The sequence below is a fragment of the Hylobates moloch genome, unplaced genomic scaffold (assembly GCF_009828535.3).
Source record: "Hylobates moloch isolate HMO894 unplaced genomic scaffold, HMol_V3 SCAFFOLD_2, whole genome shotgun sequence".
Taxonomy (NCBI): Eukaryota; Metazoa; Chordata; class Mammalia; order Primates; family Hylobatidae; genus Hylobates; species Hylobates moloch.
Window position 1 is genome coordinate 11,222,674 of NW_026652277.1, and position 20,682 is coordinate 11,243,355.

Here is a 20,682-nt window from a genome sequence, read left to right on the forward strand (position 1 = left end):
ACAGAGACTTTAAAGTCGACATATCTGAAACTATTTTCCCAAATATGCTGCTAGTATCCTTCTGTCCCTGCCATGAACTAACAGCATCACTACCCGCTAAGTCCTCCTTTTCTCTCACTTCCTACCCCCAAATCACACTCTGCTGGGTCCATGTTCTGTCTCCTGCTTCTATCCTGTCCTCTTCCCCGGTTCAGGTAATCAGAGTTCCTGGATGAAAACAGAAGCTCCCTGCTGGGATCCTTGTCTTCACTCCAGCCTCCACACTGCTACCACAACCCTTCACACATGTTCCAGTTCATAATCCTTCAATGGCTACCCATTTTCTAGAAGTAAAGTTCAAATTTCTTAGCACAGCACACATGAGCAGCCTTTCAGAATGTGGCCCCAATTCACCTTCCAGTTCTACCTCCTGCTACTTCTGTGATGTGGCCACCCTGAACTATTTGTCATTCCCATACACAATGCATTTTCAGCCTTTATGACAAATGTTTCCTATTTGTCTGCCTGTCATGTTTTCTCACCATCATTTGGTAAAATCCTATGCATCCTCTCAAGACCTAGGTCAAATGTCCAACGCCTGGAACCTTTCCCAGTTCTCTCCATGTTCCAAGCAAAACCAACTGTTCCCTTAGCATTCCATGGCATGGATTCAAGACCCAGATGACCTGAGTTCAAATCTGAGTTCTGTCCCATACTGTTTCATTTGGGGCAAACTACCTAATCTTTCTGTACCTTAATTGTCTCATCTATAAAATGAGAAATATTTTGATCATTGTTACAGCACCTAACACCTATGTTCTAGTTGGCCTAAATGCCGAAATTGTATTATCAAAGTATGAACTCCTTGACTATAGAGACTGGATATGTTCATGTTTTTATCATCTAAAACAGTGGTTGTTATATAAGAAAAGTTAAACATTTAAAAATTACACAGAATTTACATAAGAAAAAACAACTGAACCTTATGAAGGAATTAATAACATTCTGTGGTCTCAAGGTGGAAATATGAACAGACAGACTGAAACCAGAATGTTATTTCTGATAGCAATGTGATCACTGTAATACAGAAGTAATCAGAAGTTAATAATATCCTGTATGTGGCAGAATGGTAGAAATGGAATTATTCCATCATGCGGGTAACACTTTTCAAAGTGATGCCAAAAGGCAGAGCTGCTGATGTTAACAGCCTATATGAAACTGATATTAAATAATTCTGTTGGCTTCATACACAAACATCTTAGTTCTCTCAATTTGTATTTTGAAATATTTCAAACCTACAGAAAAGTTGAGAGAATAGCATGTCACATACTTATAAATGCTTCATGAGATCCACAGATTATTAACCTTTTGCTAGATTTCATTTATACTATTTAGGTTTTTAGGGGGAACTGATCATTAGACAATCACGACATGAATAGTTCATCCCTAAATATTTCAAGTATGTATCGCCTAAGAATGAAAACACATTATCCTACATGATTACAGTACCATTATACCCAAGAAATTTAAAACTGGTTATTACCTCATAAGCAGCCTATACACCAAATTCCCCACTTGCCCCAAGACTGTTCTTTATAGCTGGTTTTTTCTGTGGTGTGGGCAACTTAGAATCCAATCATGCATTCTGCACTGCCTTTGCTGGCATGTCCCCAAAGTGCCTTGGCCTTTGTCTTTGATGACACTGATGTTTTGAAGAGTCCAGGCCACACTATCTGGCTTTGTGTGACTGGCTCCTCTGGATTTCAGCAGGATTATCACCCAATTATGTTGTCTTTCCCAGCACATCACATCAGATGCACATGATGCCAAGCTGTACCACTTCTAGCGATGATGCTACAGTTTCATCATTCAGTAAAAGTTAGTATTTGCCCAATTTTTCCATTAATAGAGAAATCCCCTTTTGTAACTAATGAATAATCCACGTGATAAACTTTGAGACAGGGTGCATATCATGTTCCTTAACGACTCTACCCAATGGTCTCATCATCCATTGATGATCCCTACCTGAATCAATTATGACTGTGATAGTGGTAAAATGGTGTTTGGGTTTTTTCCTATCATTCCTTCTATATTATTAAATGACATTATTAACTTTGGACTTTAAGAAGTTTTTCTTTTCTAGCTCCTCCCCTTTCAATATCACTATAGTCTAAAGAATTATTTGATTCCATGATTATAATCCATTATCATCATTATTCTTTTTGAACCTCAAACCGTCCCCTGGGAGGTGGGTTAGACTACTTCCTGTCCGAGTGGCAATTTCTCCCCTTCAAATTTGTCCTTTTGATATGCCCTATTTGTCTTTTACCATTTCTTAGTGTTCTGGTACAAAATGATTTTGGTCCACCTTATACTCTCCCTATCCCAACCTGGAATCAGCCATCAGTTCAAGAACCTGTGATTCCCTGTAGTGGAGAGGATGTTCAAAACTAAATTTTTGGCACTGGATGTGCTTCTCACCAATTAAATTTTTAAAATTGTATAGAAGACGCTGACATAAGAAAATTCTACTTCTATCAGAATGTCAGAGCAACATACAGCCAAGGAAAATAATGCAAAGGCCATCATCTCCACCTCTACTCCCTCTGCTATCTCTCCATTACCTCTACTGGCTAAGAAAACGCTACACTGCTGTATACTTTTCTTCCCATGAGCTGTTTTCAGCGAAGGACTAAACTTCTGTTTAAAGTTTATGATATAATACCCCATTGTCTTAAATTGATGTTGCCTCTAAGTCAGAAATGGCCTCGCCTAATGGGGCAAAGAAGGTGGAAGGATTAAAACTGGAACCAATATCTTCTTTGTTACCTCTCAACCTCCAGTGATCTGAGACTATGTTTTCAACCCTGTACAGGACCAGCTGAATAGTAAGTATTCAATAATCATTTGCTGAATCATCTACATAGCTTTGTCTTCTATCTGGTCCAAGGCCCTTCCCACTATTAACATGGCTAATAATTCAGATAGTAAAGGCTAGACACGTACACAAGGCATGGATGGATATTACACAGCCTTCTCTTGTAGAATAAGAAATCTTGGGATTTGCTCAGATTCAAGTCTTCAGATGCTTTAATGGCTCTATTTGAACATTAGTGTGTATTGTGACATAATAAGAACTATATGATCTCTGCCCCCAGTTCCCTCCTGGAGGTCATGGGAACCTCTAATTTATAGCCCTTCACAGGTGATAACCTGAGACTTTCAACTGGCTTCTGACATGAGGAGCAATCTTATGGAAGTGAGCTCTTAACCTGTGAGGTCTGCACCTACTCTGGTTAGTGTCAGAATTGAGTTAAATTGTAGAAAATACATTTGGTGTCCACTTGGAGAAAAACCAACACATATCTTGGTAACCAGAAGTATTCTGTGCTGTGGCAAGTATGAGAGTAGGAAAAACAGTGTGGTTTTTCCCTATCTTAACAGTTTGTTTTTTGTTTCAGTTAGGACTCGTGAGCGAGGACAAAGTCGATGGGAGTCAGGCATGCCTAGACCTCACCAGCAGAGGTCAGAAGAAGACAAGAAGTACAAAAAGAAACGTGTCTGTTTTTACAGAACACCCTGACATTGGAAAGTCTATCAGTCATGTATCTTGAATAAGATTTCATACTACATTAAATTAATATTTTTTTGATATAAATAGGTTCCAATATTCTATACACCATGCAAAAGATGGCACTACATGAAGGGACAGATGAATCTATGAAAATTCATAGTTTTACATATCTATTCCTCCTTATTAAAATCATCAATAAGCTCAAAGAAACAATATAATCCATTATTAATACTGTTCTCTACAGAGTAAATATAATGTTTGTTTATGTGCTTAAGTGCCTGTTTGGGGGAAACCAAAGCACTTAGTAAACACCAATACTAATCTTCTTAGGAAGGACTGTATACTACTCTCCCTATTTTAAACAGAGAACTGCCTTACGTAAAATAATACATTGGCAAAGCTGGAAAGAAAGCTGTGATTACCCGACTATGCACTAGTGTACAAGTCTTCCCCAGTGGAAATAAGAGCATGCTTCAAGTGTATGCTCTATAAAGACTGCAGACCAGCAAGGCTATCATTTCTAGACTTTATTCTATTTTAAAAATGTAAACTTTTTTAAATTCATTTCCTGGAAATGGTAAAACTTGGCTACTAGGACTAGGCAGTCACCATAGAACACAAGAACTTAACTTAAACCTGAAGAACTTGGGGGAAATCCTGATAAACTAAGAGGTTTCCAGCCTTAGGCTGTTTTGCATGTGGCTAAGTTCTCATTCCACTTTAAAGAAACCAAAACTGTAAAAGGCAGGTCACGCAATATGAGTGCAGTTTCCGTACAAAAGGCCTTAGGGAAACCCAAACAACAGCCTCTGAATCCTGTCCCCACCCTCAAATAAAAGATTGACAAGTGAATATAAAGTTATATCTTATTTTAAAATAAATTACTAAGGTACGCATAGATCATTTTTTAGTGATTCCCCATTAAATTAAACTTTTTGGAGAAAACAATCAATTAATTATAAGCCTAATTACATTAAGAGGTCATTTACTGTATAGGCACATCTCTTAAAAAACTAATAAAAATTTTTGAAAAACAATATTCCTCAAGCATGCACCTCCTGTGTCTGATATTTCTGATTTTCTTCACCGCCCCATTTATTGAATCATTTAAATCATTGATCTGAAGACTTTCAAACTTTCTGGACCAGGAAATTACAAAAGGGGGAGAGGAGTGTTGGAGAGAGAAGTGAATACTGGATTGCCAGATTTTTATTTTGCCAAATGTGGATATCTTTTGTTAAAGACATCTTCCAACTCTTCCTGATTTCTCAAATAAAAGACACTGTAACACTTGAAGGGACAATCTCTGCCAGTCTTTATGTCAATATATTTAGTTTTACAAAGAATCCATTACATTAATTCAGCCCAAAAGAGAGATCATAGTCAGAGGGTGGGAACAAATCCTTATGTTCTCATTCAAGGTGGACTGCCACAAACTTCACAGGGGCAGCATTTACCAAGTTCTCACCATTACTCATTACTTCCTTCTCAGTCATTACTCAGCTACAAAGAATCTGCCTTTCGCCTCCACCTGCACTACCACTGCATTTCACATATATTATGGCCCCACCAAGCCACCAGTCATCTCCTACCTGTTGTCATACTTGACCTTCCTGTTGTCACTGGATGTGAGCTTCTCCAAGGCAGAAACTATGTCTTATTTAATCCTAGCATTCTACGCAGAACTAGGCCAGTGCTTGATACACAGTTGCTATTGAATTATGTAGATATTAAAACAAAGATATTCATTTGCTGAAACCTCTAGGTTATGATACTGTGAGAGAACCAGGCAGTCACAAGAGAATTCAACTGCAGGTCTGCCTATAGGGTTCTCTATATACATAAAATGGCAATTTCATCTACATCTTAAGGTTTTGCTACAGTTTTGATTTTCAGAAAAGTTTGATCCCAGGAAGATTTTCTAAAATATTTTTCAAATTCCAATTCCAATTTCACCTTCATTACCTGAAATTCAGCCCCTTGTCCTCATCAAACATACATGAACTGATAATAATCCCAGTCAATACCCCCACTTTCATTCTACAGTTCATTTTCTGGTACAGAAACAGCGGGGAGGAGAAGGCAGATTTCGGGCAACCTTAAAACATTCCATCACTACTTCAAACGCATGCCTGGGTGTGGAGCCAGTTCCTTGCTACGTATAACGAGGAAAGATTTTTAAATGTTGACAAGTTTACTATGTAACACTTCTCTAAGTACTTAAAATACTAAAATACTGACCCACAGAAAATGATTTTGGTTGTTGTAAGAAATTTACTAAAATCTCATGGAACAGTCACATTTCAAAGAGCTGCTGGTCTTAGAATGGTGCTTTATTTGCCACAGGGTACATGAGAATCACTTGTGAAGCCTTTAAAAATTACCTACCGAGAGGCTCCTCCCCAGAGAGGCTGATTTCACAGACTGAGGTGGGACCTGGGCAGCTGTGCTCTCCAAGCCTCTCTGTTCTGAAGCACGCCTAGCTCGGGACCTGTCAGTCTAGAATGAAGTCTGTCAAGTACCTATCAGAGTCTCCTAAAATCTCCTAAAATTATTTCACCATTAATTACTATCTTACAGTGACATAATGAGGTCCAAAATCTAACAATGACTACCATTTCCATATAATATGGCACTTAAAATCACAAAGGTGGTCAATTTTATTCTTCTAATAAAGGCAATTCACCAGTAACTGTAAATAAACCAAGAGCAAGACTTACCCGTTCCACAGCCGCATTATGATCTGGGAGCTCCTCCTCACTGCAGAGGAAAAACAGTATTATATGAAATTGTTGAAATCAAAACAAACTTTTAAAAGCTTATATACTTATAGATACATATGATATACAATATTTACTTGTCATCACAAAAGTTACATAAGCTTCCATTCACTGAATTCAATATGAAATGATAGCTACTCTAGAACCACAGGGTCCCCTATCTTCAAAATCCAGCCCTGCACTGTCAAATACAGTAGCCACAAACCACATTTATTAATAAATAGCATCTAATTAACATTAAAATTTAATTTAGTTTAACATTGAGTTAGTCTCACTAGGCACAGTTCAAGAGCACGAATGTCACGTAGCTAGAAGCCACCATATTGAACGGGACAGATATAGAACATTTCCATCACTGCAGAAAGGTCCACTGGACAGCACTGCTCCAGACTAGGAGTGAGCAAACTTCTTCTAGCAAGATAAATATTTAAACAGTAAGTATTTGAGGCTTTCTGGGCCATACCATCTTTTTCACAACGATAGCTCTGATGATGTAGTACAAAAGCAACCACAGACACTACGTAAACCAAGTGTGGCTCTGTTCCCACAAAACTTTTACAAAAATAGGTGGTGAGCTGGATCTGGTCCACAGGCCCCAGCTTGCCACCCTCTGTTTTAGACCACCACCTCCACTCTTGGTTCAAACTATGGTCTATAATCAATGATTGTTTAAAAAAAATAGCATAAGGAAAAAACTGCCTCCAACAGACTTGTGAATTTAAAGAGAAAACTTTATTCAGTACAATAAAGAATGCTTGGCTAGGTGCGGTGGCTCACGCCTGTAATCCCAACACTTTGGGAGGCTGAGGCAGGCGGATCACCTGAGGTCAGGAGTTCAAGACCAGACTGCCCAACAAGGTGAAACCCCGTCCCTGCTAAAAACACAAAAATTAAATGGGTATGATGGCAGGTGCCTGTAATCCCAGCAACGTGGGAGGCTGAGACAGGAGAATTGCTTGAACCCAGGAGGTGGAGGTTGCAGTGAGCTGAGACCACACCATTGCACTCCAGCCTGGGCAAGAAGAGCAAAATTCCTTCTCAAAAAAAATAATAATAATAATAAACAAAAAAGAATGCTTCACTGTCAAAATTACAAGAGATTATTTTTTAAATATACACTAAAAGATCAAATTCATTTCTGACACAGTATATTTGTGATATCATCTCTAATATAAAATATTCTGAGATTCTTGTATTAACTGTCAGTAATATAAAAACCACATGCTATCCATAAACAAAGTCATGCACTTTGAGTAGCTTTCTCAGTAGTACTGTTTTGGCAACACTATATTCTTGCCTTAGTTTCTCTTGAGATCAAATAATATACCATCTTGAAGGGCATGATAGAGCGGTATTCACCAGTACGGTATTTTCAAAGGCATTCTTTTTCTACTCTGAGGAGTCCTTAGGTGAACAATTACTACAGCCACAAAACTAACAAAAAAGAATAACAGCCAAAAGAGATCTTAGAGAGTCCAAATCTCTCATTTCACAGATAATACAACTAACACTTTCACTGAGTCACTCAGCCTAAAAGAGAGATGTTTAGCACTAATTCAGTGGGTTCAACTTCAGACAGACAAGATCTCAGACCATGCAGGAGTATATGAAGAAAAGGGATGGAGGTTGAGAAAACGTTTCTCAAGAAGAAACGAAACTGATTAAAAATAAAAAAGTTTTCAGACCTCACAGATGGATGAGAGAGTAAATATGTGGTCCAGCTTTCCTATACAGATGTTCTGGCATGATTTCTCCATGTCTAAAACTTTTTGTTGAGAATCTGCTATGTGCATACCAATCTCCACAGAGCTTTTCCCCCTCAAGTCTCTGTGCTGGCATATGCTTAACTTTCACACCCTTCTGAGGATGACGCTGCTGCTGCTTACCAAGAGCTCCCTGTAATGCCCAGAATACGCAAGTTGGCATGCTGGAAGAGCTCAGTAAACGGTGCTGAATGAAGATATGAACAGGAGGATGAACACATGCCTGCAGGCATGGATGCATCCTTACCTTGCCTCCTAAATATCCTTCAAGTGGAGGAGAAAAAAGAAGGCCCACAATTTGGGTGAATGCAGAGAATTCCTTTAGGTCAGCAAATTATGGTGCATAGGCCAAATCTGGCCCACTGTGCGTTTTTGTGAAGTTTTAATGGAACGCTGTCACACTCTGCCATGAATGTATTGTCTCTGGTTGTTTTCATGCTGCAACAGCAGGGTTGAGCAGTTGTGACAAAGACCGTATGACCTACAAAGCCAAAGATCCTTCATATCTGGCTCTTTGGAGAAAATGTTTGCCAAACCCTGCTTTAGAGAACTAGGGCTTAAGAGCACCTAAAGGCTGCTTTAAGAAAACACCAAGCTGAAAGCAAGTACCTGTATCTCACAGAAATACAGTAAGGGAAAACCATAAGACAGCCATCTCTGGAAGGAGAGAGACCTTAACTGGACACATTGTTCATCTACTCTTAAACTTTGAAAGTATTACTAATTAGAGTTTATGTGCCTATAACCTCTCAACAGCTAGGTGGAGTATTTATGTTAACTATAACATGATCTTTCATTTGGAAACTTAAAAGTTAACTTGTTAAAACTAGTAAGTTGACTATTGCTTAAATTTTATTTTTGTTTTTAAAGTAAATTTTATCTAAGTTTAAATTTAAGCCAGTCAAAATTTACAGGATTGGTAGAAAGAGTTCTCAAGCCTTTGTAATCAAAATTATATATATAATATTTTTATTATATATATTATATTTTTATTATATATTATATATATTATTTATATATTTTTTAAATTTTTTTTTTTAGACGGAGTCTTGCTCTGTCACCCAGGCTGGAGTGCAATGGTGTGATCTCTGCTCACCGCAACCTCCATCTCCTGGGTTCACATGATTCTCCTGCCTCAGCCTTCCAAGTAGCTGGGATTGCAGGAGCACGCCACGTGGCCACACCCAGCTAATTTTTTGTATTTCTAGTAGAGATGGGGTTTCACCATGTTGGCCAGGCTGGTCTTGAACTCCTGCTCTCGTGATCCGCCCACCTGGGCCTCCCAAAGTGCTGGGATTACAGGTGCAAGCCACCACGCCCGGCCAATGATACTCTTTAAAAACAAACACACCTTTATTCTGCACATCATATACAGTCATTTTATACAGTCATAGTAAACTACAGAGAGTCTGCTTTTATAAACATACACATTTTGATAAGTAGCTGAAAATCTGAAGCTTGGTATTAATTTTATCTTCTTTATTTCTGGTATGACTTCCTTCTAATTCTTCTATTAATAACTTGTGACCTAAATACATTATCTATCATTATCCAAATACCAAACATTCTTTGTTAAGTAGACTAGCAGTGACTATTTTTGATTAAAATGTTAAAGTTCTCCAACTTCTTCCTTAAACAAGCTCCGTTTCTCTATTCTCCAGCTTTAACTCCATCATGGCACACACTGGGGAGAATGCCTCACTGCTGAGTACTGAACAAAGAGGTTGCTCATCTGGCAGAGCTCAGTTGGTTTGGCAACAGCTTTCATATTTATTGTGTAATCTATTCCAAAATCAAGTTGTTCTATATTTGTTAATTACTGTCACTCCACATATAATAACAGGTAATTTAAGTTTCTAAAATTGTAATTAGATATAAACTCAAGCAACAAAGGTTGCAAAGTTATTTTTGCCATTTTATTGTATTAACATTGACACTTAAAACCCAATTTCATTGCAGAATGAATCAAAAATTACACAGAAGACAGACAGTAGAAAAAAATGCTCTTTTGAACCAAGTGTGACAGGGAGTAATATCTAAATGTTTATACCAAGCGATTTTATTCAATAGTGCATAAAACTCCAGTCTGTGGTGACAAGCACTAAAAACCACTAGTAACAATGTCTGGAGAAAATGTTTTACTTAAACTACTCATTGTACTAAAAATCACTGATTTTGGTGAAATTTATTAAGGCTTGACATTACCCTAATATCCATTTCTATGCTTCATTATGTTCATCTGTGTTGTCTGTTTTAGGACCACATCATGGAGTAAATAAAATTAGTGTATAGTATGAGAATGAGTACCAATCTACTTTATTTTTTAAAAAGCGGTGAGCTTAGCTATCTTAGTACATATCTCAATAGCAGTGTACATTGCAAACAGTATCCTTCTCTTTAGGTCCTCGTCTTCCCCCTTTAACTCTCTAGGCATTTCAAAGCACTTGCTCTGTATTTCTCTTATTTAAAATACAAGAAAGCAGCAACAGGCAGCATACTGTAGCAGTTCAGCATGCAAGTTCTGCAGGAAGACTGCCAAGGTCCACACCCTAGAGCTGGCGCTCACTGTCAATACAACGAGGGCAAGTAACTTGACCTCTGTGCTTCAGTTTCATCGCCTAAAAAGAGGAAGACAAAAACAGTATCTACCCCAAAGAGCTTTTCAGGGGAATAACTGAGTTATTCCATGTAAAGAGCATAGAACAGTGCTCGGCACACAGTAAGTGCACAATAAATATTTGCACTTTTTCCCCACTAGAGCCAAATGGACCTTAGCACTGACAGTGAAAAAACAAATACAAAAGAACTGATTGCAATATTCAGATTGCCAAATACAGACTAGGCTCCTGGGTCAGAATCATTTATTTAATGGCTGTAATAGTTCAAACACGGTTTTATACCTAGAAATGCTTCTCAATAGACAAGAGTCAGAGAGACTGGATGCATTCACTGGGGAATGTCTTCCCACCCAACTATCACAAGTGTGGACAAATCACTGGATCCACATTTGCAGGCATATTTCATGAAATTTAGCTGGCACCTACATTCATTATTTTACAATTTCAGTTTTGTATACCTTTCGGATTTGTGAATGTAGTTTTTTCTTAAAATTCATTTTAACTTGATGGTATGTTTTCAATTCCCCCAAATTAATGGACTGTGTATGTGTGATCACATGGGTGTGTTTAAATGTTAATAATGTACTTGTGCACTTAAAATTTTACATGGGAATCCATAATGCTAAAAAGCCAAATACAGCATTTGCCAGTTTAAAAAAAAGTACCTCTTGTTTCTAGGGCCCAGCTCATGTTGCTTTAAGCAATAAGAAAAGAAAATTTAGGTAATTAATAGATCCTTTTTGGAATGCACAGGTTTCCATATGTATTTTATACCATATTTGGACCATCTTATGATTTAAAAAATAAAAATAAAAAATCTAGTACAGTGGTTCATTGCCACCAGAAACACTTGGGAAGGTCAAAATCAGCTGAGGTGCCTCCTATCTTCTGAATCAAAATCTAGGAAAGACCTGGAAATCTAGTTAAACAATTTCCCAGCTGATTCTAATGTGCAGGCAAGTTTGGAACCCACTGGTGTTAACAGTCTTAATGCTTAAATTGTCCTTCATACCCCAGATCTGCACACTAACCCACCCAAATATGCAATCATTTCTTGTCACATGCGTAGCCAAGTTTGATTTTTTAAAAAAGTAGGGGTGGAAGTTTAATTTAAGAACAGTATTTCCATCATGGTTAAATACTGCTGTTATTCTAGTGAAGTTCAAAGGCTTCTGATTATAGAAGTGGGAGGATTGCTTAAGGCCAGGAGTTTGAGAAACAGGGCAAGACCTGTCTCTACAAAAATGAAACAAAGTCTTCTAACTACTCAGAACATTTCAGATAGCTAATGGCATTAGGTATAACACTTAATATTTGTCCAGAACTTTATAAAGTATTCTTATATTTTACTTTTTCAAAGCCTCAAATACACCTGAAGATACATAAAAAAAGTATGTAAACCAATTCCTGTTTTAAAAATGAAGCACAAAATGGCTAAATGACCAAAGAACAGCAAAGCCACAAGAAGAGCACATATTCTCCAGCTCCGGGAACTGTTTCCGTCTGTTGGTTGGTTGGTTTTACTCTCAGAAAAACATAATACAACAAAATAAATTCTAAACTCAAAAAAAGAAAAAGGAGAAAATAAGGTCAGAGGACTGTACGTTACTGTGAACTACACAAAAAACGAATGTTTTTCCTTCAAAATTTAATCATGTATTATAAAATAAAAAGTCCTGGCTTTTTTTCCTATTTATAATAAATGAAATTGGAAAAGAGCACAGTTGAATGAAAATTTAGTTAATCCTTAAATTGTATGGAACTAAAGTATAAAGATGACTAGAAGTCTCCAGCCTGTAGGAATCTGATTAAACAATACCAGAACCAGAACAGACAGATTCATATCATGTGCAGGATGTTTTTAAGGATCCAAATTATTTTAACTACTTTACTTTATGTGATCTAGACCTCTGTCAACTCTTTATATAACATATTCAGGATGAATGGAATTAATTTTGAGAAGCAATATTATGAATACATTTATAACTATAAGGAAGATGAATGATATTTCTTTACAAGGCTAATTTTTAGGCTGCATAACACTAAAGTTTGAATTGCTATTTATTTTTAAAATGCACTGGTACAGAATGAAATGTTTTATAATTATTTTTAAAATACAAATTATCCATTTGCATTTAACTCGAATTATTAATATAACTCACCTACTGCACTTAATGTTCTTACTAAATTGCAAAAAATATTAAAAATTATATCTTAAACAGTTAAATTTTAATCACAGAGTTGTTAAAAAAAAAAAAAACAGGAATTTAGTACCAAAAAGTATATTGTAAGACTATTCCTTATCACAATTATATTAAAAATAAAGAAAATCAATATAATATTTTATTGGTGACCACAGAAACAATATAATCTAAAAAGTAAGCTTTCAATCTATGTGACTTACTGTAAAAAGCCAAATCTATCCGTGACTTTGTAAACAAGGTAATCGGCATCTTCCCAAGGTTCAATCTCTGCACCTTCTCGTCCCTAAAATAAGGCACAAAAAAAGTGTTAATCGGAGTTTATAAAACTGAATAATTTTTTAAAATAAAAGGACGAAGAAATAAGAGCTATTTTTAATGTATTATTAAAAATAAGAGCTGGAAGTGAGGCATTACGAGCCTTAACATTTTTTTTTCCCCTTTAAACCCAACTATTTTTGGCAAGATAAACACTATTTCCCAGTTATGACTCTGGAAGATGCTGTGTGTCAGCAGCAGCTGACGCGGAGCTGAGCCAGGATCAGGCCAGGGTTCCTTGCGGAAGCTGATGAGGAAAGAAGAGCGATGGGGATGAGAAAGCCACTCAAGAAGAAACTGCCGAACCTTACAGTTCTAGACCAAACACGTCTCAGAGAAAGAGATTTTTGTTTTTTTTTTTTGCCTTTTTATGCAAACTCCTTAGAGAAGCAGGCAGAGAAGCTCCTCGTCTATTTCTTTACTTTACAGCTATGCCAGCCTGAAACTACTCTTGCCAAGGTCAAAAATGACCTTCCAGCAGTCAGACCTGCTGGATGCTCTTCAGGCCTCATCTAATGGATCTCTGAAGTGTACTTGTCAGTGTCGCTCACTCCCTCTTCCCAACTCCTGTGACGTCGTCCTCTCACAGTCTCCTCACGCCCCATCAACTCTTCTAATGGCTTTTTCATGGGTAACTCGTCACTGATGGTGTGCCCACAGTTCGGTCCACAGCGTGCTGCTCTTCTTAATCTAGGTATCATTTACTTTTAGGCTATTAACTAACACTGATCAGTGAAGAAACCCCAAATATAACTATCTATACCAATCCCTCAAATTTTAGACTCAAACTCCCAACTGTCTTGTGGACACCTCCATCTGTCTGCTTGTGTGTTCTCCTCTCAGTACACTGTGAGCATCCTGTAGGCAAGGACTGCTGCCACTCACTTCTGTCTATGAATCCCCAAGGCCTAGCACGATGCCTGGCCTGTATTAATTGTGTGGGGGAAAAAAATGCACACAAGCAGGAATAAATGAGAGTGACACTGGTTTTAAATTAGTGAAGCAGTTAAATAAGTTAACTAAGTTTTTCATGGACTAAAATAAAACCTCATCACAATGAAGGAAACCGTGTTTGATGTTCCAAAAATGAACTCTGGGAACATAACTGCTAAGCTGAGCACCACCTGTATGCCTCATGGAAGCAGGGCACAGTGCAGGTGGCTTTCTATGATTAAATCTCCTGTTATCCTCACAAATCATCAAAAGGAACAGATACATAATTACAAGCAAGTGATACAAATACAAAACATGACATTTATAAATCACTGCTAGGACTCATTATAGACCTCAGGAGGTAAGGTATAAGGAGGTATGTCAATTGTCAATAATTGTGATTTTCTATAATATCAAAAAACAGATTCCATACCAACATAAGGATAAAACGCTCATGGAAATTATACATGTATAAATTCAAAATCTAAGATCCATGTTAAATTTATAATAGCAGATGTAAATTATTAACGCAATGGATATGTAATTCCATATACTTAACTTAGTCAAGTATTATATTGAGTGCCTAGTGTGAATCAGGTAATGTCCTAGGCATTTAGGATACAAAAGTAAATCAAACAAAAGAAATTCCTGCCTAGAATGTAGAGTCTCGGCAGGTGTACAGAGTGCTGGGGGTAGAAGCAGGGGCATTAAACAGGGAGGTGGGAGGTCAGAGAAGGTCTCAGTAAGATGATAGCATCTGGGCAAAGATCTGAAACATGTGAGGCAATGAGGCATGAGGATATCCAGGACACAAGTGTCCCAGGTAGAGGAAACAGCCAGTGCAAAGGCTCTGAGGCAGGAGCAAGCCTGGTGTGCTGGAGGAACAGTAACAGACTGAAGTGGAGAAAAGGATGAAGAAAGACAGGAGATGAAGTCAGAGAAGATGATCTCTATGTCCCCATGAAGTAATCAAACTGCTTCTGTAATTTAAGCCCTCCAAAAAGCAAATCCATTTCTATTTATATGGTTTTTCTAATAAAACTCACTCGAAGTGTAAATATGGATACTTACTCTGTCATATTTAGCAACTATTTCAGCTCGCTCCTGGGCAAGTTTTAGTGCTACATCCTGGTCTGAATCTGTGGAGAAGACATCAAATTTAGATGAATTGTTATTGAAAGAATCGTAAAGTTAATTAATTATGAAACTAAGACACAATAAAAATAAAACAAAAAATGAGTACTACCTAAAATGACAAATCAACAAAATCAAATAAAAGGATGAATTAAGTATTTGTAACCACAACTTTGTAATAGCAATACATGTAATATTCAATAAAAAAGCAAGTTCATTAAGGCATAAACTTAGGACATGATAAATCTTATCCTTCATGAATCAATTTTGGATCTAAAATTTCATAGAAATTGATGTTAAGTAGAAACTGAAACTGAAAGCTCTAAGTTTTCAGATGAAGCCCACTTGGGTAGAAGAAACGAACATTCAAAACGCTTTTAAAAAGTGAAGGAACTTGGATCTCCACAAAATAAACTAGCACAAGATACAATATTTATTTTACATGATACAAATATGTCTTTGTTTAGCCTTTCAGTTCTCTTTATCAATAGCCTCAACTGCTATAACAATCTCCTAACCCGTCTCTAGGACTTCGGTTTTATCATACATATGTGTGTGTACACACACACAGGCACACACACACCCCCTTCATCCTTATTAACATTAGACTTTCAAAAACATAACTCTGACAACAAAAGTCAAGATCATAACATGAAATAGTATGAATATATACCGTAAGTTTTTTTAAAAGATCAATAACAGACTATATAAAAGGCATCTCTTACCAAAAAAAAAAAAAAGCATTCTAACAGAAAATTAGGCAAAGGTTATGAGCAAGAAATTCCTAAAAGTAGCAACAGCAGTAACAACTGTAACAACTATACTGCATTCTTATTAAGTGCCTGGCAGATAGTAAGATACTGCCAGGTGGCAAATATTGTGCTAAGCACTTTACCCTGCCTTACCACATGAACTCTAAGGTAGACATCATTATGAATCCTACACCGCAATAAAAAAGAGGCTTAGAGATTTTAAGCAACTTGTCCACAGGCATAAAGCTAATAAACAGCAAAGACAGTTTTCAAATCCAGACAGTCTTGACTCCACAGCCCACAATTTTAATTACTACTTTATAAAAATGATTACTAAAGACATGAAAAAGGACTTGCAGTTACAGATGGCAGATGGAACATATGCTTTTACCTCCATTTCTCCTAAAACCCCACTAAAATAGCAACTATAGGGATTCTTGAAATCCCCTCCTCAAAGCAAATGGTGGTTCCTAAGGAGAGGTGGGGTTAAAAACAAGGGAGCTGAGTAAAGGAAGCCAAATCCCTGAAAGTTGAAGGGACACGCATGTGTGTAGCAGAGCCGGGTGCAGGGTGGAAAACCAAATCCTCATTCTCCAAAGCAAGAAGCCAATAGAAATGCCAAAAACGGAAGACACACGAAGCAGCAATACTGGCATGTTACCTAGTGCAATGGAGGCACACAGGAAAAGAATCAGCCAGGGCAGTGGAGAGTGCTTACTTCCATGGAGCAGGCAGTGAAAAATACAGGAGTCTGCTATTTTCAAAATAAGACTTACAGATTGCTGAATCTTTAAGCCAAATATAGGTCTGATAAAAATAAAATCTAAAATGAAAAACCAAGACATAGAAAAAAAATCAACCTCATTAGTAACTAAAGAAATACAAGTTCCAAAATAACACTTTGCACCTATTCAGACTAACCAAAAAATGCACTGATAATACTCAATGTTGACAACAATGTTGACACTGCAGTTCCTTACAATGAAGATAAACATATAAATGTATAAAATCTTTCTGGAAAGTAATTTGATAATATGTGTAAAAAAATCTGAAAACAGACATATCCTTACCCAGCACTACTGCCTCTATAGATTTATGCCAATGAGATCATGAAACAAGCACAAGGTTGTTTATAATAATAAAAACAACAGAGTGGGAAGTTGTAAATTTGTAAAAGCTTATTTGGGAAAAAAATGTTTGTGTTACTGCTTTTCCCAGTTAAACTACAAAATGTGAATATGCTTTCCTTTGGGGGATGTGTGAATAACTAAACGGAATGATTCAATAAAATAAAAATACAGATGAGTTGTTCAGCTTTTCACCGGAATTAATGCAAACAGAAGTCTGAGATAATCAACTCAATGATATACATACTCACTATCCTATTTTAGACTTACGAGTCTTTGTCAGTTCCTTTTTCCCTCTTCTGTTGCCCATTTTTAAAACATGATACTCACACATCTACCAAAGCATAGGGAAAGCAAATTAACAGAAATTAAAATCAAGCTGGGTGTGGTGGCTCACGCCTGTAATCCCATGGCAGGCAGATCACTTGAGGCCAGGAGTTTGAGACCAGCCTGGCCAACATGGTGAAACCTCATCTCTACTAAAAATACAAAAATTAGCTGGGCATAGTGGTGCTTGCCTGTGGTCCCAGCTAGTCGGGAGGTTGAAGCAGGAGAATCTCTTGAACCCAGAGGCAGAGGTTGCAGTGAGCTGAGATCGTGCCACTGCACTCCAGCCTGGGTGACAGAGTGAGACCCTGTCTCAAAAAAAAAAAATTAAATTAAATTCAAATTCAGAGAATGTGACTACTTATGAAACTCCATTTCTATTATCAGAACTGCAAAGCATGAATTTTTTTAGTAATCAGGCCAAATTCAATAGATGAATGCTTTATTGGAATGTCTTTTATACCAGTCCCTTATTCCTGCTACCAGTCCTAGGCATCACAGGTTTATTTCCAACATAACAATGAAAAGTTTAAAAGTGTAAAGGCAACGACTGGGGTTGAGAGGTGAAGATGCAATGTATCCCAAGAAAATGTCATTGTGGCAAACTATAAAATATAAAGCTTTACATAGATCACTGTCAGTCTATAGAGACTTCTGGAAATACTGGACTTCTTGTTGGAATTGGATTAAATTGCATCCTCATTTTTTGGGAGAAGTATAACGTACTTTAAAGTGATCAGAACAGTTAACTCTAAATCAAATAAATAAATTCTCCATCTTTAAACTCCCTTAGAGATTTCTTATCCCTGAGTTTCCCCATGGGGAGAAAATTTTATAATATTAATGTATGTACTCTAAAAGGAGAGTGAATTTAAAGCCAAACGCATTTTAGAAAATATAGCCAAATCTGTTTCTTTGAGGAAACTAAATGAAAATGTTAATCTTTGCCAATATTCAGTTTAGAGACATTATTTTAAAATCTGCATTGCAAGGCAAACAGCAAGAAGCAGTATCCTTATGTAGGGTTTGCTATACTTAAATTATGGCTCATACTATCTGGTCTGAAGTTTATCAAGAATTACACTAGAATACTTCCTTTGGTTTCATTCTGATTACTTATTTAGAAATTCTGTTGAAAGAACCAACAGTGTGCCCCAAAACAGTGACTGCAAACAATTATCAACAGCTGTCTTGTGTCCGTGTGCAAATGTGAACAAAGTTCCAGGCACCTATAAACAACGGCAGCTATGTTGGATGGTACTTACGTCACATCATTATCAAATAAAAATTTAATCAGGACATTATCCCAAAAATTCACACATGTTTATGCTCTCCTTGCATGACAAATCCATAAATAAGTTTATTTGGAAAAATGTGGTTTGAAATACAATACCACTTGTTGCCAAAATATTACAGTAACTAAAGAGTAATGAGTGTTAAAACAATTGTAGCTGAAGAAAAAGTTCCTATTATTAAAAATAAAACCATGTGCAGAAATATGTAGATCAACTACTTTATTTTTTTTCTTTTTTTATTTTTGAGACCGAGTCTCACTCTGTTGCCCAGGCTGGAGTGCAGTGGTATGATCTCAGCTCACTGCAACTTCCACCTCCCAGGTTCAAGCTATTCTCCTGCCTCAGCCTCCCGAGTAGCTGGGACTACAGGCGTGAGCCAACTACCTAACTAATTTTTGTATTTTTAGTAGAGATGGGGTTTCACCATGTTGGCCAGGCTGGTCTCAAGCTCTTGACCTCAGGTGATCCACCCACCTCAGCCTCCCAAAGTGCTGAGATTACAGGAGTGAGCCACCGAACCCAGCTTAGATTAACTACTTTAAATATCAGTCCTCTCATTTCACCAGGATGTTTAAAAAAAACTACATTATCCAAGCCAAATTAAATCAAATTATTTTTATGATTTTTTATCTAATGTAACAAAGTTTCAAAGTAAAAGACGCATATTTTAAGCAATAATGATCAGAAGATACTTGGATACTCAAGTGTGCAGGAAATACTCAAGTATACAGGAAAATACCTCAGCACAATTTATAGAAGAAAATGACAACTGCGTATTTTTAAGAAGCATTTTAAAAATTGACACTATACAATTCTAAGATGACCTCTTTTTCCATTTAATCTGCCAAGAACTTTTAAGAACTCAGTATCCTCCTGAATTATATGCTTTAAAAGCAGGTATTGTATCTTAATTGTCACTAAATTAACACCAAATTGCAACGAGAAATTCATACAAAGTTACTAAAGTTCATTTCCAATAAAACAAAATTTACAGCAGACCATTTTTCCTAGAGTACATTTTGACAGATGAACGTTAAAAATATAAACAACATCAATTTTAAAAGTACTTTACCCTTTGTGAGATAATCAGCCTGGCCTTGGGAGTTAACAACAGCTTCAGTCCTCATAGAGTAACTTATCTATTCCAAGATTTCATTATTATTTTATAGTTCTCGAACGCACCAAGAGTGCTGCTAGGTGGTACCTCACACATTCTGCAACTAACTAGAACAAAGAAAGGCAGAGGCAGCTGTACTTTAAACTATCTGTGAAACAAGCACAAGAAGAAAAAGTTTGAGATGCATTCTGTCTTCTTCTAAAGGGAGAAAAAAACCTTGCTGTGGTTACACAGACTATATATTTTCAAACAAAGCTGATCATTGTTGAGGGTGAAAACACGGCTTTCAGGCTACATCCCAACTATGAGGCACACCAGCCTACACCAGCATTCCATCCGCTAACAAACAGCGGCTTGAAAGAAGCAGCTTCATAATGTGCCTTCATCTCGTGTCTCAATATTAGCCACTTTCTTATTTCTTATTAAAAATAATACTTGTCATAGAGCAACAAAAAAAATTTTATTTAAAACACTAAAGCTAACCAGAAATGTTCCTCTCCTCAAATACATTTTATATCTTAATGTAATTTTTAATAACAATTCTTAATGTGAAAATTATAGCCTCTATTTCAGTCCCTGTTTCAGACAGGAAGCAAAATACATGCTAAAGTAGTGGTTTTGGACATTTTTAACAAACCACACACACATACAAGTAAAACAAATGTCTCATGAAACAATATGTACTACAAGTACTGTAAGATGGCACTATGAATTTTTCCATTCTGTTTTATTTATTCCTTCCTTCTTCCCTCCATTGTTTCTCC

The 20,682-nt window shown here is 36.8% G+C and overlaps 1 protein-coding gene across 9 annotated transcripts in view; it reads right to left on the reverse strand.

Annotated features, from left to right (window-relative positions):
• Window positions 1–20,682, reverse strand: part of USP6NL (USP6 N-terminal like) — a 150,986-nt gene that overhangs the window by 52,464 nt on the left and 77,840 nt on the right. For 7 of the 9 annotated variants that reach the window (XM_032155668.2, XM_058431416.1, XM_058431403.1 and 4 more), the window contains 3 exons: window positions 15,238–15,305; window positions 13,119–13,201; window positions 6,274–6,313 (listed from right to left, as the gene is read on the reverse strand). In XM_032155668.2, coding sequence (XP_032011559.1) covers window positions 6,274–6,313; window positions 13,119–13,201; window positions 15,238–15,305 — 191 coding nt within the window. Of the gene's footprint in view, window positions 1–1,522; window positions 1,735–6,273; window positions 6,314–13,118; window positions 13,202–15,237; window positions 15,306–19,873; window positions 20,124–20,682 lie in introns of those variants that run through there. The other 2 variants (XM_032155659.2, XM_058431425.1) reach the window with 2 other exon arrangements.